The sequence below is a fragment of the Cebidichthys violaceus genome, unplaced genomic scaffold (genome assembly GCF_023349555.1).
Source record: "Cebidichthys violaceus isolate CVI_PGR_0920_01 unplaced genomic scaffold, fCebVio1.0.p SCAF_147, whole genome shotgun sequence".
In the NCBI taxonomy this organism is placed as follows: Eukaryota; Metazoa; Chordata; class Actinopteri; order Perciformes; family Stichaeidae; genus Cebidichthys; species Cebidichthys violaceus.
Genome location: NW_027176315.1, coordinates 167,971 through 182,268, shown reverse-complemented (window position 1 = coordinate 182,268; position 14,298 = coordinate 167,971). Strand labels below are relative to the sequence as shown.

Sequence of the window (14,298 nt, the reverse complement as noted above, 5' to 3'; positions counted from 1 at the left end):
GGACCTTGGTTTCAAAGCTGTGTTTTGCCGTGCTGGTCTGAGGGGCCTAAGAGTTACTGGCAGAGGGCCGGGCTGCGGCCTCGTTGACCTTCAAAGCAGAGACGAGGGCCCTCTCCATCCCGCCAGCACCACTTGTGGCAGGAAGAGAGGGTTGTTGACTGGCCCCTAATGGCCCCCTGGCCCACGGGAACATGGGTCGGCAGGTTAGTGCTGTTACCCTGGCGACCACAGACACATAGGCCAAAGGGGGGGGCAGGAGAGAGGAGGAGGAGGAGGAAACATACATGGAAAGATTGAATCAGAACAACGTGAGGAGGTAGACAGACAGATGGGTACACAGGAAAGTAATGTAGTAAAGCATACATGAAGGTTTGGCTAGATTTACCGTGTAGCTATATTTGAAAAGCTGCTGTCATTTATTCAGAAGTATCTGGCATATAAGTAAATGGCACCAATGTATGTTGTACTAGAGTAAATCCTAAAATGCTCTCTAATTATGATGCCAATCACCAAATGTTAACTTTAAAGTTGTTAAAGGACCAATGTGCTGTTTTATTACCACACAAATTGCAGGTATATTCACATGGATCAATGAAGAGCTAAACGTTTGAATTAAAAAAGTAGTAAGTTCTAATTATTACAAATATGAATAATGTAAACAAATCCTAAGACATTTTTTTTTTTATATAAAATAGCTTCACATGTTTTACATATTGAGAATTTAGGGGCAGAAATGCTTTCTTTAAGACTGGAGCCTAAAGACCCCCATCCAATAAAAGTGATTGTAACATACTGCATAGCTGGACATGATGTCAGGTGATCGTAGTATGTTGTATGGAGCGACGGCGGTCATGATGAGTGTGTGGGTGCAGGTAAAGAGGCTGGTGGTTCTGGCCTCAGACCTGATGAAACAAATCCATGTTGAAACCATGTTCCTTTATTTGGTCAGACAGGTCAAGGGATATAATTAAGTTTCTCATAAATGAGGGGTTGCTAATTAGTGGCTATTGGTAGGATTACCGTGGAACCAGTTATACAGTAATGGAAGTAAATTAAGTTTATATCAAGTTTAACCTGAGCTGATGTAAAAGCCGGATTGTGCTGTTCTTATAGTATTTGCTCTTAACTTGGGTGAGAACAGGAGTCAATGATGCTTTAAAGGTGCACTAGGTCAGAGAATGGTGTGAAAAGTTGTCTTATGTAACTAGTAACTAGCTGTAAGACTAGTGGAACTAGATAAGTAGGGATGACAGCAGGACCATCGAGCGGGATTCGGCATTAAGACGAGCCAGAGGGACCAGCCACTGTAGTTTAACCTGAGTAGATTTGAATACACGTCCAGGTTAAGCTGCTGAGTATCTGCTCTTTGCTTGTGGAGTTAAAGGCAGCTTAAAGGTAAGTTAGGTCAGTGCTAGGTCAAACATAAATGATCAAGCGAGCTGATTCTGCATTAAATACGTTTCTATTTTCATTTATAAATAACCTTGAAAGATATGCATTTTATTTTTGTCATTGAAAATATTAGTTGAATATCAACAAAGAATGTGGTTACATTTTTTTTTTTTTTTTAAATCAAACATGCATGTATAAAAATACATAATCATATATAAAGAAATCCATGTTTGAACAAGACAGCTGGCTGCTTGTTTGGTTGCTGATTTAACTAAATGGCTGTCTTACTCATTAAATGTAATGATTCGGCGTCTCGTTGACAAACTAGCTGTTTCACAGACTGATAGATGGCCTCACTGATTAACTGAAAGTCACAGGCAGACAATAGCACAGAAAGGAGCTGCTTGAATGGGGTGAGGCAGGTGTTAATTCAGCTCCTACGGTGGCTAATGTCGGCCCTCTTGCTATTAAAAGTAGAGTAAACACGGCCACAAGAGACTGTCAACATTGATAGGAAGGACTCTCAACCACGTGTCGTTCTATACGTCTCGCAGCCTGCTTCCTTCTGTCTCTCTCTCTGTGTCTCCCGCTTCCACCTAGCCTGACCTAATCAGCGAGAAGTTGAGTGCTTTCGTCAACAGCACAGCCCCCTTAATTAGCAGCCCGTTGCTATAAGCTCATGTGTAAGCATCACTGTACTGTGTGAATGTGCATGTGTGTGTGTGTGTGTGTGTGTGTGTGTGTGTATATATATATATACCATGTATTTCCATTCTCCAGACTGACCCCAGCCAACTCCAGTCATTCAGGTAATAAGTCAGTAAGTGAACATAGCCTCCAGCATATCCAGATGGAGAGGTTTAATGGGTGTTAGACATGGGGGGGGGGGGTGGGCAGGTAAATGGGGATAACTATAAGTAGCCTATAGAGCCAGCAAAGCCTCCAACAGAACAGATGGGAGTCAATGCACATTTGAGTTTTGAGTATATTTACGTCAAATGTGTCTACAAATGAAAAAAAAAAAAAAAAGATACACAATGATAAACACGATAAAATCCCAAAGTTTCCCACATTGTATGGACAGTATCCCATTCCACTCAGCTCCAGGTGATTACATTAATACCACAAAATTCCACCTCCACATATTTCTCAATTCCTTCTCCTGTAATGGAAAACATTATTGTCGTCAAGGCCAGCATCAGGTGTGCGTTGTGTGTGTGTGTGTGTGTGTGTGTGAGGTGGGGGTAGCTCCCACTCTGCCATGTCAACTCATACTCGATTGCTTTCTAAGTAAAAATAAAAAAGGAAAAATTGCTCTCAGGGACTTTGCTGCATTCCACTTCATGAGCACAAACAAACGGACCAAAAAGCCATTCTGGAGGGAGGAGTGGGAGGAGGTGGGGGTGCGGGTCGGTGGGGGTGGGGGCAACCAGAAAAAGCCCCTGAAAAACAGAGAGAGATAAAGAGGAGGGGGGGGGGGGAGCAGGAAGGAAAGCACACTGAGCTGAAAAAACCCAAGTGACTCCACTACCGATAATGAGCGGATCATTTAAAAAGCCCTCCTCAAATTGCCTTGAGGAGGAGAAGAGAAAGGAAGAGGCTTGAAAGGTTTTGAGAGATTTCGGGTGATGGACGAAGTGGTGACAGGGAGGGGTTACAAAATAGAGCAGGGGACTTGTAAACATGTTGGGCTGTGAGATGCACTCGCACATACAGTATGTACACTGAAACATGGGTCATTTCCATCTGTGGTTGTGGCTGTAAGTGTGCAGGTCACACAGCCAGAGGTGAAGCTTGCACCTCTGGCACACACCGTCTGTATCTCAATGAATGTGAGAAAAAAAAAAAAATGTATGCGCATACCTGAATGTACTATCCGCACAGTTTTTGGCAAATGTAATGAATAATAATTTAAGAGCTTTTTAATACCGATCAAAAGAAGAAGCTTTCCTATCTTTGCTTCAGCCTTAAATTCAAAAAGCATAAACATGTTCTTCTTGGTCAAATTGCAGGTCATGGCCATACGAGGCAGCCCCCTAGTGTAGTCTGAACTATTTTACATAACAAAACTACAAAGCAATGGAATGAAAATTGCGTTGCGTAGTGAAATGAAAATAAATGAAATAAAATACAAAAGGCTGAAAAATCCATTTGGCCCAGATCAAATGAAATACCTCTTTATTTGACCTTGTACTTCGAAAAAACTGAAATTAAGACGTGTTAAGACTTTTTGGAGAGCTGCAGGAATTGTGGCACCAAAAATATCAGTCATTCAAATAAATGTCAGTCAAAGGGAAGGCAGAGACTGTGTTGGTATACGGTGTGTGTGTGTGTGTGTGTGTGTGTGTGTGTGTGTGTGTGTGTGTGTGTGTGTGTGCCATGTTGCGGTGGAAACCAGCCCACGGCCCTGGGGATGCCAGCTAGCTGGCGGCAGAGTATCAACAAAGCACAACATGACACAACATGGCCGGACTGCAGCTGAGCCCATGGTGAGTGTGGTGAAGACGATTTGTGTATTTGTCAATGTGTGTGTTTGTATGCCGGGGCTGTTTGAATGCATCGGCCTACGTGTGTGTGTGTGTGTGTGTGTGTGTGTGTGTGTGTGTGTGTGTGTGTGTGTGTGTGTGTGTGTGTGTGTGTTGGGCTTCGCTGATCTGTGTCGCGTGCAGGTAAGATGTGGATGGAGGATGTTGTGGTATTGTGGGTGGTGTGTGTGTGTGTGTGTGTGTGTGTGTGTGTGTGTGTGTGTGTGTGTGTTTGTTTGGAGTAAGGGGGTCACTATGTTGGTTGCCAGCTGCCTCGTTTGCTTTTCAAAAGATGAATTAACGCCTCACTCTTTTTGTACCCACACATTTTTACACATATAATTAACAGTCACCATGGGAAGCGTAATGTCCTTCTTCTTAAAGCTGTATTTTCATATTAACAATGGATCAAATGACTATATGTAATGTGAAAGGAGTCGCTCATGGCGACATTATCACCAGACTCGGCAGCCCCTCTCAGCTGTATTAAGCTTTTATTTGTCTTTAAGCTTATTCTTCTGGTTTTAGGGCTCACAACTTTACCGTTTTGGTTCACTATAACGCACCTGTTTTCAGCAAACAAAGCTCTCATAAACCCACTGTACGCTACCTGCCCGGCAACAAACAGGAGACAGACAAAGATAGTGACTAGCTGGTGAACAAAGTGGAGCATTTATCTGCAAAACAGCCAGATATTTCCCTCAGGAGTTGTCGGAGACCAAAAACAGAGCTAAAAGGAGAGTGAATATTGGACTCACTTTGGTCACAAGATAAGAAACGCAATTTAAACCGAATGCTAAACCTGCTACTGTCCCCTAGATGTGTAACTAACCAACGGTTTTTCTTAAACGTTCAACCTATCAGCTTTATAACACTATGTCATTGTTGTGTTTACAACTTATTCTGTTGGCCTAAAAGAGAATTATTGTAGATTTAAGGAGACATTAGTGAAAGTGCAAGCAACTTTACAGCAAATATGTTTCATTTCAAGAAAGATCTGCAATCAAATCAAACAAAAAGCAAATTGAGATCCCAATTTGACGACACATTTATGGAATCCCACTGCAAATAGGAAACACAAGCATTCACAGATAAGTACGTCTATAGTGGAAGTTTTTTTTCTGCCAAAGCAATCACTCACTGAACACTCATTTGCATGGAGGGTGCTAAATCAAATGTGCTGCACTGCAATGTGCATGTGTTAACAACAATTTTGTCGACTTTCATCAGCCACCCCTCACTTCCTTTCAGTCTTTACTCTTGTTTCCTTTACTCCCTCTGTCCCCTTCTTCCTCCTCCCTGTACTCGCCTTTCTCCCCCTCTCCTCTTTTCCTCCCCTCTCCATCTTGACACAGTGCACTGAGCCTAATCGTGGATAATTGGGTGGGAGGGGCAGTGGGCTGGCCTTGCCTTTGTGTGCAAAGGGCAAGTGGTCAAGTTAATGGGGCCCTTGTGTCGAGCCTGGAGCACTCTGTCTCTCTCTTTTTCTCTGTTCGATCACTCACTCCGCCAGTCAATCTCAGTCTCTCAGTCAGCTTCTCTTTTCTTTCAAGGATGAAGCTTTTTTTCCCCGCAGTTTCGATCTAGTTTCGCCTCATTTCCAACGGTCTCACTTCGCCTTTCCTTCCAGCCATTCAATGTGTATTGTCCAATTTCTTTTCTCTCCTCCTCCTCTGCCCTCTTGTCTTTTTCAGCCTCTCTCTTTCTCTTCTGTCTCTGTTTGCAGCTTTTTCTATCTCTTCTCACTGTCTCTCCAGCAGAGTGTTGGGGAGGAGAGAACAGACCTCTTTAAAATATCAAAAGACAGATCAGGAGGCCTCGCTGGTCCCTCCCTTTTGCTAACTCTCCCTCTCTCCTTCTGACTGATAAACAGAAGAGTGAGTCTGCAGGATTAGCTGCTGTGTACTGCCTTCCCTCCCTCCTTTATCCCTCTCTCTTTTCTTCCTGTGGAGGGGTACACTGTTGACTGGGCTTGATATATGTGTGTGTGTGTGTGTGTGTGTGTGTGTGTGTGTGTTACCTTGTCTGGCATCAGCTTAGCCTGCAGGAGGCCATTGTGTTTGAAACACAGGCCACAGCCGATCTGGGCCCCAGAGGAAACTTTATTACATCTGTGAACATTTAACACTTGATTGTTAATAATGAAACACACGTTTTACACAATTAGCTTTGTCAACCAGCTCCACATGATAAGCATTTATTATATGAATCATTACAGAAGATCTGTAGACATCTGCAAGGTGATTTTTGTAATTGTTTTTGTGATACTGAAATGTTAAATTATTAAATATGTATTTGTAATAATGAAATATTTTTTGCAACAACTTTTGTAATTTCTAACAATATTGTAGCTGGTGTGTGAAATTGTCAATTTGAAAATGGACAATTTAAAAAGAAAAAAGAAAGTCCAGAGTCCCACATTTTTTGAAGAAAAGGTATTTATTTGTATTCATTCACAAAAAATTGCCCACCCTTCGACAGCAAAGTAACATTCATTACCCAATAATTACAGTGAAGCAGAGAGAATTTGATATACTGAACAGAAAAACTCACTCCATGAGGCCATGTCCACACTAAAGTGGATAAATTGTAATATTTCATGGAAGTAAATACAGTTTGTGTTTGTGTCAAACCCCAAAATAATATAAACCACAAGATAATTGTACATTCATAATTTTGAAAGTGCTACAAAGTGAAATGCTACAATAGCAGCTTCAACTTTATTCACACCGGGGAATTTTCCTGTAATTCTGTTTTTGGTGGCCTAAAAAAAGGATCAGTGTGGATAGAAGTATCTAAGTAGATCCAACTTTAAATTGATCTGGATTAGTGTGGACATGGCCCGCAAAGGACCAACAATTCTAAGAATTCTGTTTGATAATCCAAATAATAGCCTAGCTGAGACATCCTGCAATACAGTGACATAAATCTGTTGGAATAGAGCATTCCTGCATGATATTTGCCCAAGGTAATTCTCAGCTGCAGCACACAACCTTCTCTGAATAACACCGACTATCAGACTGTCTGTTGTCACAGTGAGAAGTGCTCTAGCACACAGCACTAATAGCAAGACTACAAGTGACGCCATCACTGTCTAAAAAAAAAAACCGTGACATCACAGCAGATCGTCGGTGCACCGGGTGAAGGTTTTTGCCACAAATAGAGGCAGTGATGTTGCAAGGAGCAGCAATAGTGCCGATAACAGTGGTGAACAGGGGCGCTCACCACTGTTCACCACAACACGGCATCACTGTTAGCGGTGGTGACGTCGCACTAGACAGTGATGAGGTCACGGTACACATTCACAGTCGGGATGGTATTTATGTGTTAGCCCGCAGATATCAAAGGTATACAGCAAACGGCATTATTGATAAAAATGTAATTAAACACACTTCTAAACCTTTGCAATGGGGATGTTTTTGCAATGCAATTTAAGTCCTCAAAGCATTGAGACCACTGATAAAACTAGCTTCATTTACTTTTCTGAGTAGTTGCACACAGGGAACACCTCTCATTTGTGAAGGTGGATTTTCTTTTTTTTGCAAACAACAGCCAATGGGAGATACTGCATAGCTTCTTGGCTGCTGTATAAAACAATGGATCACAGTGAAATGTGGAAACACTTTACTAGTGATAGGTACAACTTTAGGCTCGAGTGGCCCACCGACACTTGGCGTTTCTTTAATACCACAACAAACAGAAAACAGCTGAATGCATGGAAAAAGACCTGAGTAGAACGATTGATTGTGCCGATAGCAAAAATGCCAACAGAAAATGGAGAAGCAATTGGTCTGAAATGCGTGAAACGTTTTTGCTCTTGAGCCGATGAGGAGCATGTGCAACTTTCAAGAACTATGGATGCACATAGTCTTTCAATACGAAATCATATTCTACCCATGTCCACTGGATGTGCCGTGTTGCTGTTCAAGCAGTATGTTTTTCAAGTGATTTCAAATGTTGCTTTGGAGACACTTTTTTGTCTTTGAAAACAAATCCGCAGCTCATTTCTGAACAGATCCGTACCTTCTGAATAGCGTACCTCAGCAGAAAGAAAACCGTAGCTTTACTTCTCCTGCTTCAAAGGATCAATCGGAGAAGCGACATAAACAAACACGACAATACAGTTTTGCTGTATATACTTAAAGACTGAATCAATAACAAATGAACGCACCATTAAATATTAATATAGGCTTTGCATACATTCAAAAGTGAATGTAGCCCTTCGTAGACCCGTAAAGCATGAACGTTGATAATGGGGTCACAGAGCCAGTGGACATTGGCACACCAGCTAGACTGGCAGCAGATTGTCTGCACCATGTGGACATTAGGGGTAAGAGACCACTGATATGTCTGTATTACACAAAACTAGGAAAAGAAAAAGGTGCAAAGAAAGTATGCATCTTTTAATCTGTTCCACAGTATTGGGGTCAGTAGTCAATACATGTGAATAGTAGGATTCATAACAACTTATGTGCATGTATTCTCTGTGTCTCTGTGTCTCTCTGTGTCTCTGTGTCTCTCTTCAGACACACTCACACTTCCTGAAGGTGGGTTCAGATTAAGAGCGTTTAGCAGCTGCCATAGGATATGATTGTTTGAAGAGCTAAATGTGAGCGAAATGATGATGTTAGTTTCAGTTAGCCAGACCTACTTCTGTGTCCGAATATGTTTGATACCAGAGTCACTGCAGCAGACACAATGGGGCTTGATATGTACGAGACACAATCGTTTTGGACTTTCATCAGTGGCACTTTAAAACAATTGAACTAACTACCACTAAAGCAGGAGCTTGAGTTGATGTTGGTGTCTGATGCACAATTCAAACTAATTGTAATACTAACATGTGTAAAATGAATTTACAATGTGATATAGTGTGGACTAGTTGAATCCGTGACGATGTTGCTGCGTACTACGCTAACTGTAGCTCCAGGGCAGCAACAACTGCTCCTTAGTCTGAACGTGCCTCAATATGTTAATGTGCTATTGTAAGAAATGCACAAAAGACGTACTTAATACTGACCTCTGACTGGGATGAATGAGTTGTATTAGATGAAAATGAAAGCGGGGGAAGAAGGGAACAAAGAGAAATAAAGGAAACACAAAGGAAACTGTGAGCTGCTCCGTAGTCTGTGAGTTAATGAATTAGAGCTGGCCTCCATGCTGGGGCCAGAAACACAGTAGCACAGGTTAATACTGACAGGTTAAAGAGGGCAAACTGACACTTACAGTAGGACTGATAGAGGAAATGTCCATGTAAATGATTAAACAGCCGACTGGCTTGTTGGCAGGAATGATGACTGGCTAATTAATTACCATAATAGGTAATTGAATAGACTGGTTACTTGACTTGCCGGCCATATGACTGTTTGGCAATGCGGTTCTTGGATTGGTACTTTCCTGGATGGCTGATTAAATGCAGGGATGAGGCAAGCTGATTTAAGGGCTGACTGACTATTGTGGAGACGGACAGTAGTTATTTGGCAAATGGCAGATGGTTAAAACGAACTAGGCTGGAATATATCCGCCTCTCCTTTTTCTTCCCCCTTAGCCACAGTCAACGTATCCCCACTGCTTTGGAAAATGAGCTTTTTCTTCAACACTTCAAACTGCAAAACATGCACGCCCAAATATTTTTTAACGCCATGCATCATCCGATAATAGATCCTCCCAGTGGTCACTGTATCTTTGTGGAAAAATGCCTCAAACGTGACCACAATTTGTTTCGCTCTCTGTGACTTAACACTTGATATTGGGACCAAGGAAACCCTACTGTTAACTGGTACTGCTCTTTCAGTGAATTGCTTCCTCCTCACTTCGATCTCTTGTGGTTCACATTGGTGACATGACTCTCTGTAGCATCGTTCCAGCTCAAATATCAAAAAAATAGATGGAGTGGTAATGTGCGGAGCTGAGGCTTCACTCGTTTGGGTTTACTGAGTGTGGCTGACAGGTTGAGGTCCTTTGGTCAAGGTGATGAGGAGAGGATAGTGGATGTTCTCATCGTAGGCGTCTTTTCCCTCTGTCAGCATCTGAGAAACACACAACAGGAAAAGCATTAACTAGGCTGATAAAATCTACAGAAAATATGCTTCCAAAATTTCAGTTTGGTCAAATATTTTTCTCTAAAGTCATTAATACTTCAATTATATTTCAGGGTGTCCTGGTTGCCTGTGGATTGAAGACGCTGACCATGTATCACAACATCGGCGGTTTGAGTCCTGCCACCTTTACGCTGTCATGCTATGGAAATTAAGGCAAAAATGCCCCCAAAGCTACAAATGTATTACTTTTATTATATCTCATTTTCTTGCTCTCTTCTGTGAACATTTCATTTGAAAACCCCGTCAACAAAATCATACTTGCAACCTGACAGGTCAGGTCATTAGTAATAACATTATGTTGTAGAGCTCAGAAGAGGATAGTATTGAAGAGGATGGGCCGCACATCAGCTGAACACAAAAACTTAAAGGGAAAACTAATGACAGAAAATAAACAACTCTAACTAATTGAAATTAAATATTACCACTGCATTGATTAACTAATTGTTCCAGCTTAAGTGTGCATACTCCTGCACACACACGCACGCACGCACGCACGCACGCACGCACACACACACACACACACACACACACACACACACACACACACACACACACACACACACACACACACACACACACACACACACACACACACACACACACACACACACACACACACACACACACACACACACAGCTTTGTGGGATGCTGTGTGCCCTTTTAAGCAGACTTGGCAGTGTGGGCATGAACCTGCTAATTAGCTCGCCCAGCGTCTGGCCAAATGATCAGAGATCTTATGAAAGTGAGTTTAGTGGGTCTGCTCATGTGAGAGTGTGGGACTGTCTGTGTGTTGTGTGTGTGGTGAGACCAGGATAGGGCAGAACTGTGTGAAAAGCTTTTTTCACAACAAACAGAAACTCAAACTGACCTCAAATTCATTCCCGTCAGCACGCATGTAAGTAATATGCAAGTGACAGTCCAACCAACTCAAACCTACTTACATTAACTCAAATGCTGACTTTGTGCTCTTTTCCAAAACAATATCGTGAAAATCAAGTCGCAGCGACTCTTGTTTTATTGCATTTCTCCATCAAAATATGCAGATCCGCTAATACTCTTCTACACTTCTACTCCTCAATGAAAGTGACTGTATAGTTTCAGCTCAGATCTAGACCTTTATTCAGCTGTATTAAGACACATATAATAAGTTGAAAAGACAGTTATGAATGCATGTGATCTGCAGTGTAGCGTGTGTCTGTGCAGGTAGCATGTAGTGATGGAGAAGTTCAAGAGGGGAACAGGGCTATGGACTTTGGGTGGTTGTTAGGAAGTGTTCAGGCTGACATTAGCGCTGCATGATCAAACGCAATCCCCTATTCATTTCAATGAGACCACTGCATTCACACAGCAGGGGCGCCAACGCAGACAACGGCATCACAAAAGTTAAGTCAAGTCTCTTTTACAGAGCACATTCGAAAAGAACAGGTGTTCACCGAAGTGATTTAAAGGGTATCTAAAACATTCAAATGATATTTAAATAATGAATACAAAAATAAACAGATGACTAACAGTAACAATTTTCTCATCCCACAAAAAGGTTTAGGCTCACTCAACTTTTGCCCACAACACATTCCAGGTAGATCATTTATTAACATTACTTCATTATTTATCTATTATCCATACACATGTACCTGTATATGATGGAAGTTTAAAGGTGTAAAACCAGAGAAAGTGGTGGTCCTGAACATTTCTTATGAACATAATCCACAATGTCACAACACTAGGCTCTCTCTTTTTCCCACCCTGTCCTCACAGTGAGAGATCTTCACCTCTACACCATCTCTCCCCATTTTCAAATTTCTCCCCTTTTCTGCTGAATATGAAACAAACTGCTCGTGTCTGCCTTACCCCTCTCTCCCTCGGCCCCTGCCCCCCCCCCCCCCCCAGTACCCTTCATGTGCGTTATCTTCCTACGGCCATCCCTCCAGGCACCGGCCGGTGGTTGAACCTCTGACCCCCAGAGAGAGAAAGAGAGATAGAGGGAGGCAGGGAGAGCAGACGGCCCAGGGGTGGTTGGGCGTGGAGGGGCAGCTGCCTGCCCCCCTGTGCTAAGCCCGCTATGGGGACCACAGCCAGCATTCACATTCAAATTCTACCAGGCGGAAGGAGCAAGGAAGCGATAGATGGAGGGTTAGAGCGGGAGGGAGGGGGCCTTAACACGGTGAGGGCTAAGAGCTTGCAGAGGTGAAAAGTTTAACAAGCAAAGCTGTTCCTCCTGATCGCAGGCTGCCTAATCAGCTTCATGGGTGGCTGGCTAAATCGGCTCTCAACGCGACCCCCCACCCCACCAACCCAACAATCTTTTCTCTCTTTTTTTTTTCCCTTTCTAAGGTGCAAGTCATTTATTGTATTGCCACTTTCGCCCCAGCTTCTGTCTCCCTCTCTCGTGCTCTCATTTTGCCTCTCTATTTCTCTGCCCACTTCATTTTTTCGTTTACTCTTGCCCCGCTTGTATAGACCGGAGAGAAAGTGAACAAGGTGGAAATAGAGAGAGGAGGGGGCTTTGAGACAAGGGAGGGATGGATGAACCGGATGTCTGGGGTCTCTCTCGGCAGGATTAGGAAACAGAGAATGAGGGATTGGGTGGATGGAGAGACGAGTAGAAGAAGGGATAGAAGGACAGGCTCGAATAAATAGAGAAGTGGGTCGTGATGTAGGAAATGGGAAGATAGAGGGGAGCAGAGGGAGGGAGAGGGGAGAAGGGTGGAGGAAGATATAGGGGGGAGGGAGGGAGGAAGGGGGTGGCCAGGCAGCTGAGGGGGAAGAGAGGAAAAGAATGAAAGAGGGAAACAGAACGAAAGAGGCAAGGAAATGAGTGTGAGTGCATGGACACAGTGGGGATACTATTTATGCATGTGAGAGAGACGGGGGATGTACACATGTGCACACACACACTCTAATGTGTGTGTGTGTGTGTGTGTGTGTGTTGGAGAGAAATTAAAATTCATGACTCTCTCTTCACAACCATTTGAGTAACAAGATTAAGATGGCGGGTTAGAAAATAGCGCTGGCATTATCAGGCTGCTTGCAGTCCCTCCAGCTGCTTGCCTCTCTATTCCACAACAGTGGGGATAAGAGGATAACGCGCTAGCCCTGTCTGCCCGTCCCAGCACACGCCTCACACACACACACACACACACACACACACACACACACACACACACACACACACACACACACACACACACACACACACACACTACCGCTGCACATCGGGCCTGCCTGCCTGCTGTCTGTAGTCCCTCGAGTGTGTTTGTGTCAGAGGGTGAAAGTGTGTGTATGTTTGGAGAGTAGCGAGTTGGGGGTCTAGAGATGGTTTGTAAAAAAAAAAACTGCTAAAAACCACTCCCTGCTCTCTTTCTCTCTCTCTCTCTCTTTTTCACAGAAACCCGTACAAAGCAAACATTAAGATAGGCAGCATATTCCAAACAAAATCAAATCTCACTTGTGTCAAATCTAGCACAGCGAGGAATGCAGGGATACTGCGGCCACGTTTGTTTTAGCGGCGTTTTTGTGCCAGATGGAGGAGCTTGTGAGTAGCAGTGGAAGCATGAAAAGAAGTAAACTCGGACTCATTTAGAAACTCAACCAGTTACAGGATATTGATGCGCGGCTGTGAGAATATTTCAACAACTTTGGATTTTGATTGGAGTGGGCTGCAAGCTTGACCCCCGAGCCGCAACGCAGTATTATCATTTTGACGCTTTCAGTGGTATTATATCATGCTCCAATATGCACTAGAAAACTAACAACATGACTGAGGGTTTTATTTAACACCTTGAAGAGTATTGTCTGATGTCAGTGCTAATTTTGATAGTCAGAGCATTAATATAGCAACAAACAACTATTTGCTATGTAAAGATATCGTGGAGTAATGACTACTGGAGAATGCACTCAGTTCCTCTGTGTGCGTTGTAATCTGAGCTCCTCATGCATGTTAGCGTGCCCCACTGGTTCGCTCACGGCCGCTCTGCACTGCGCTCATACGGCGGTTTACAGCAGATAACGCGGTGCTGCCCAGAAACATGGCGCCCACCGGTCCCGCCCCCCCCATGTTAAATCTGTTAGCTTTCTTGCCATAGTTTGCGCTGTTAGCACCGTTAGCTACAAGCCGCCTGCTTAATTATCGCCTTGTCACTCTGTTACATGTACTCTGAATTATGTGTGGAGAACCTGTAACAGTAGAACACAGTTGATTTATTGAACATTAATTTGATTACTTTTCATTCTAATTTGTATACATTTGCCATTTAATGATAAACTAACAACGAAAAAATGT

General features: G+C 43.1%; 1 protein-coding gene across 2 annotated transcripts in view; it reads right to left on the bottom strand.

Moving 5' to 3' along the window:
- Positions 1-6,364: 6,364 nt before the first annotated feature.
- camkmt (calmodulin-lysine N-methyltransferase) overlaps positions 6,365-14,298 on the bottom strand; it is a 94,017-nt gene continuing 86,083 nt past the window's right edge. For both annotated transcript variants that reach the window (XM_068709418.1, XM_068709417.1), the window contains one exon: positions 6,365-9,946. In XM_068709418.1, the coding sequence (XP_068565519.1) occupies positions 9,848-9,946 (99 nt within the window). In that variant the 3' untranslated portion in view covers positions 6,365-9,847. The remainder of the gene's footprint in view (positions 9,947-14,298) is intronic.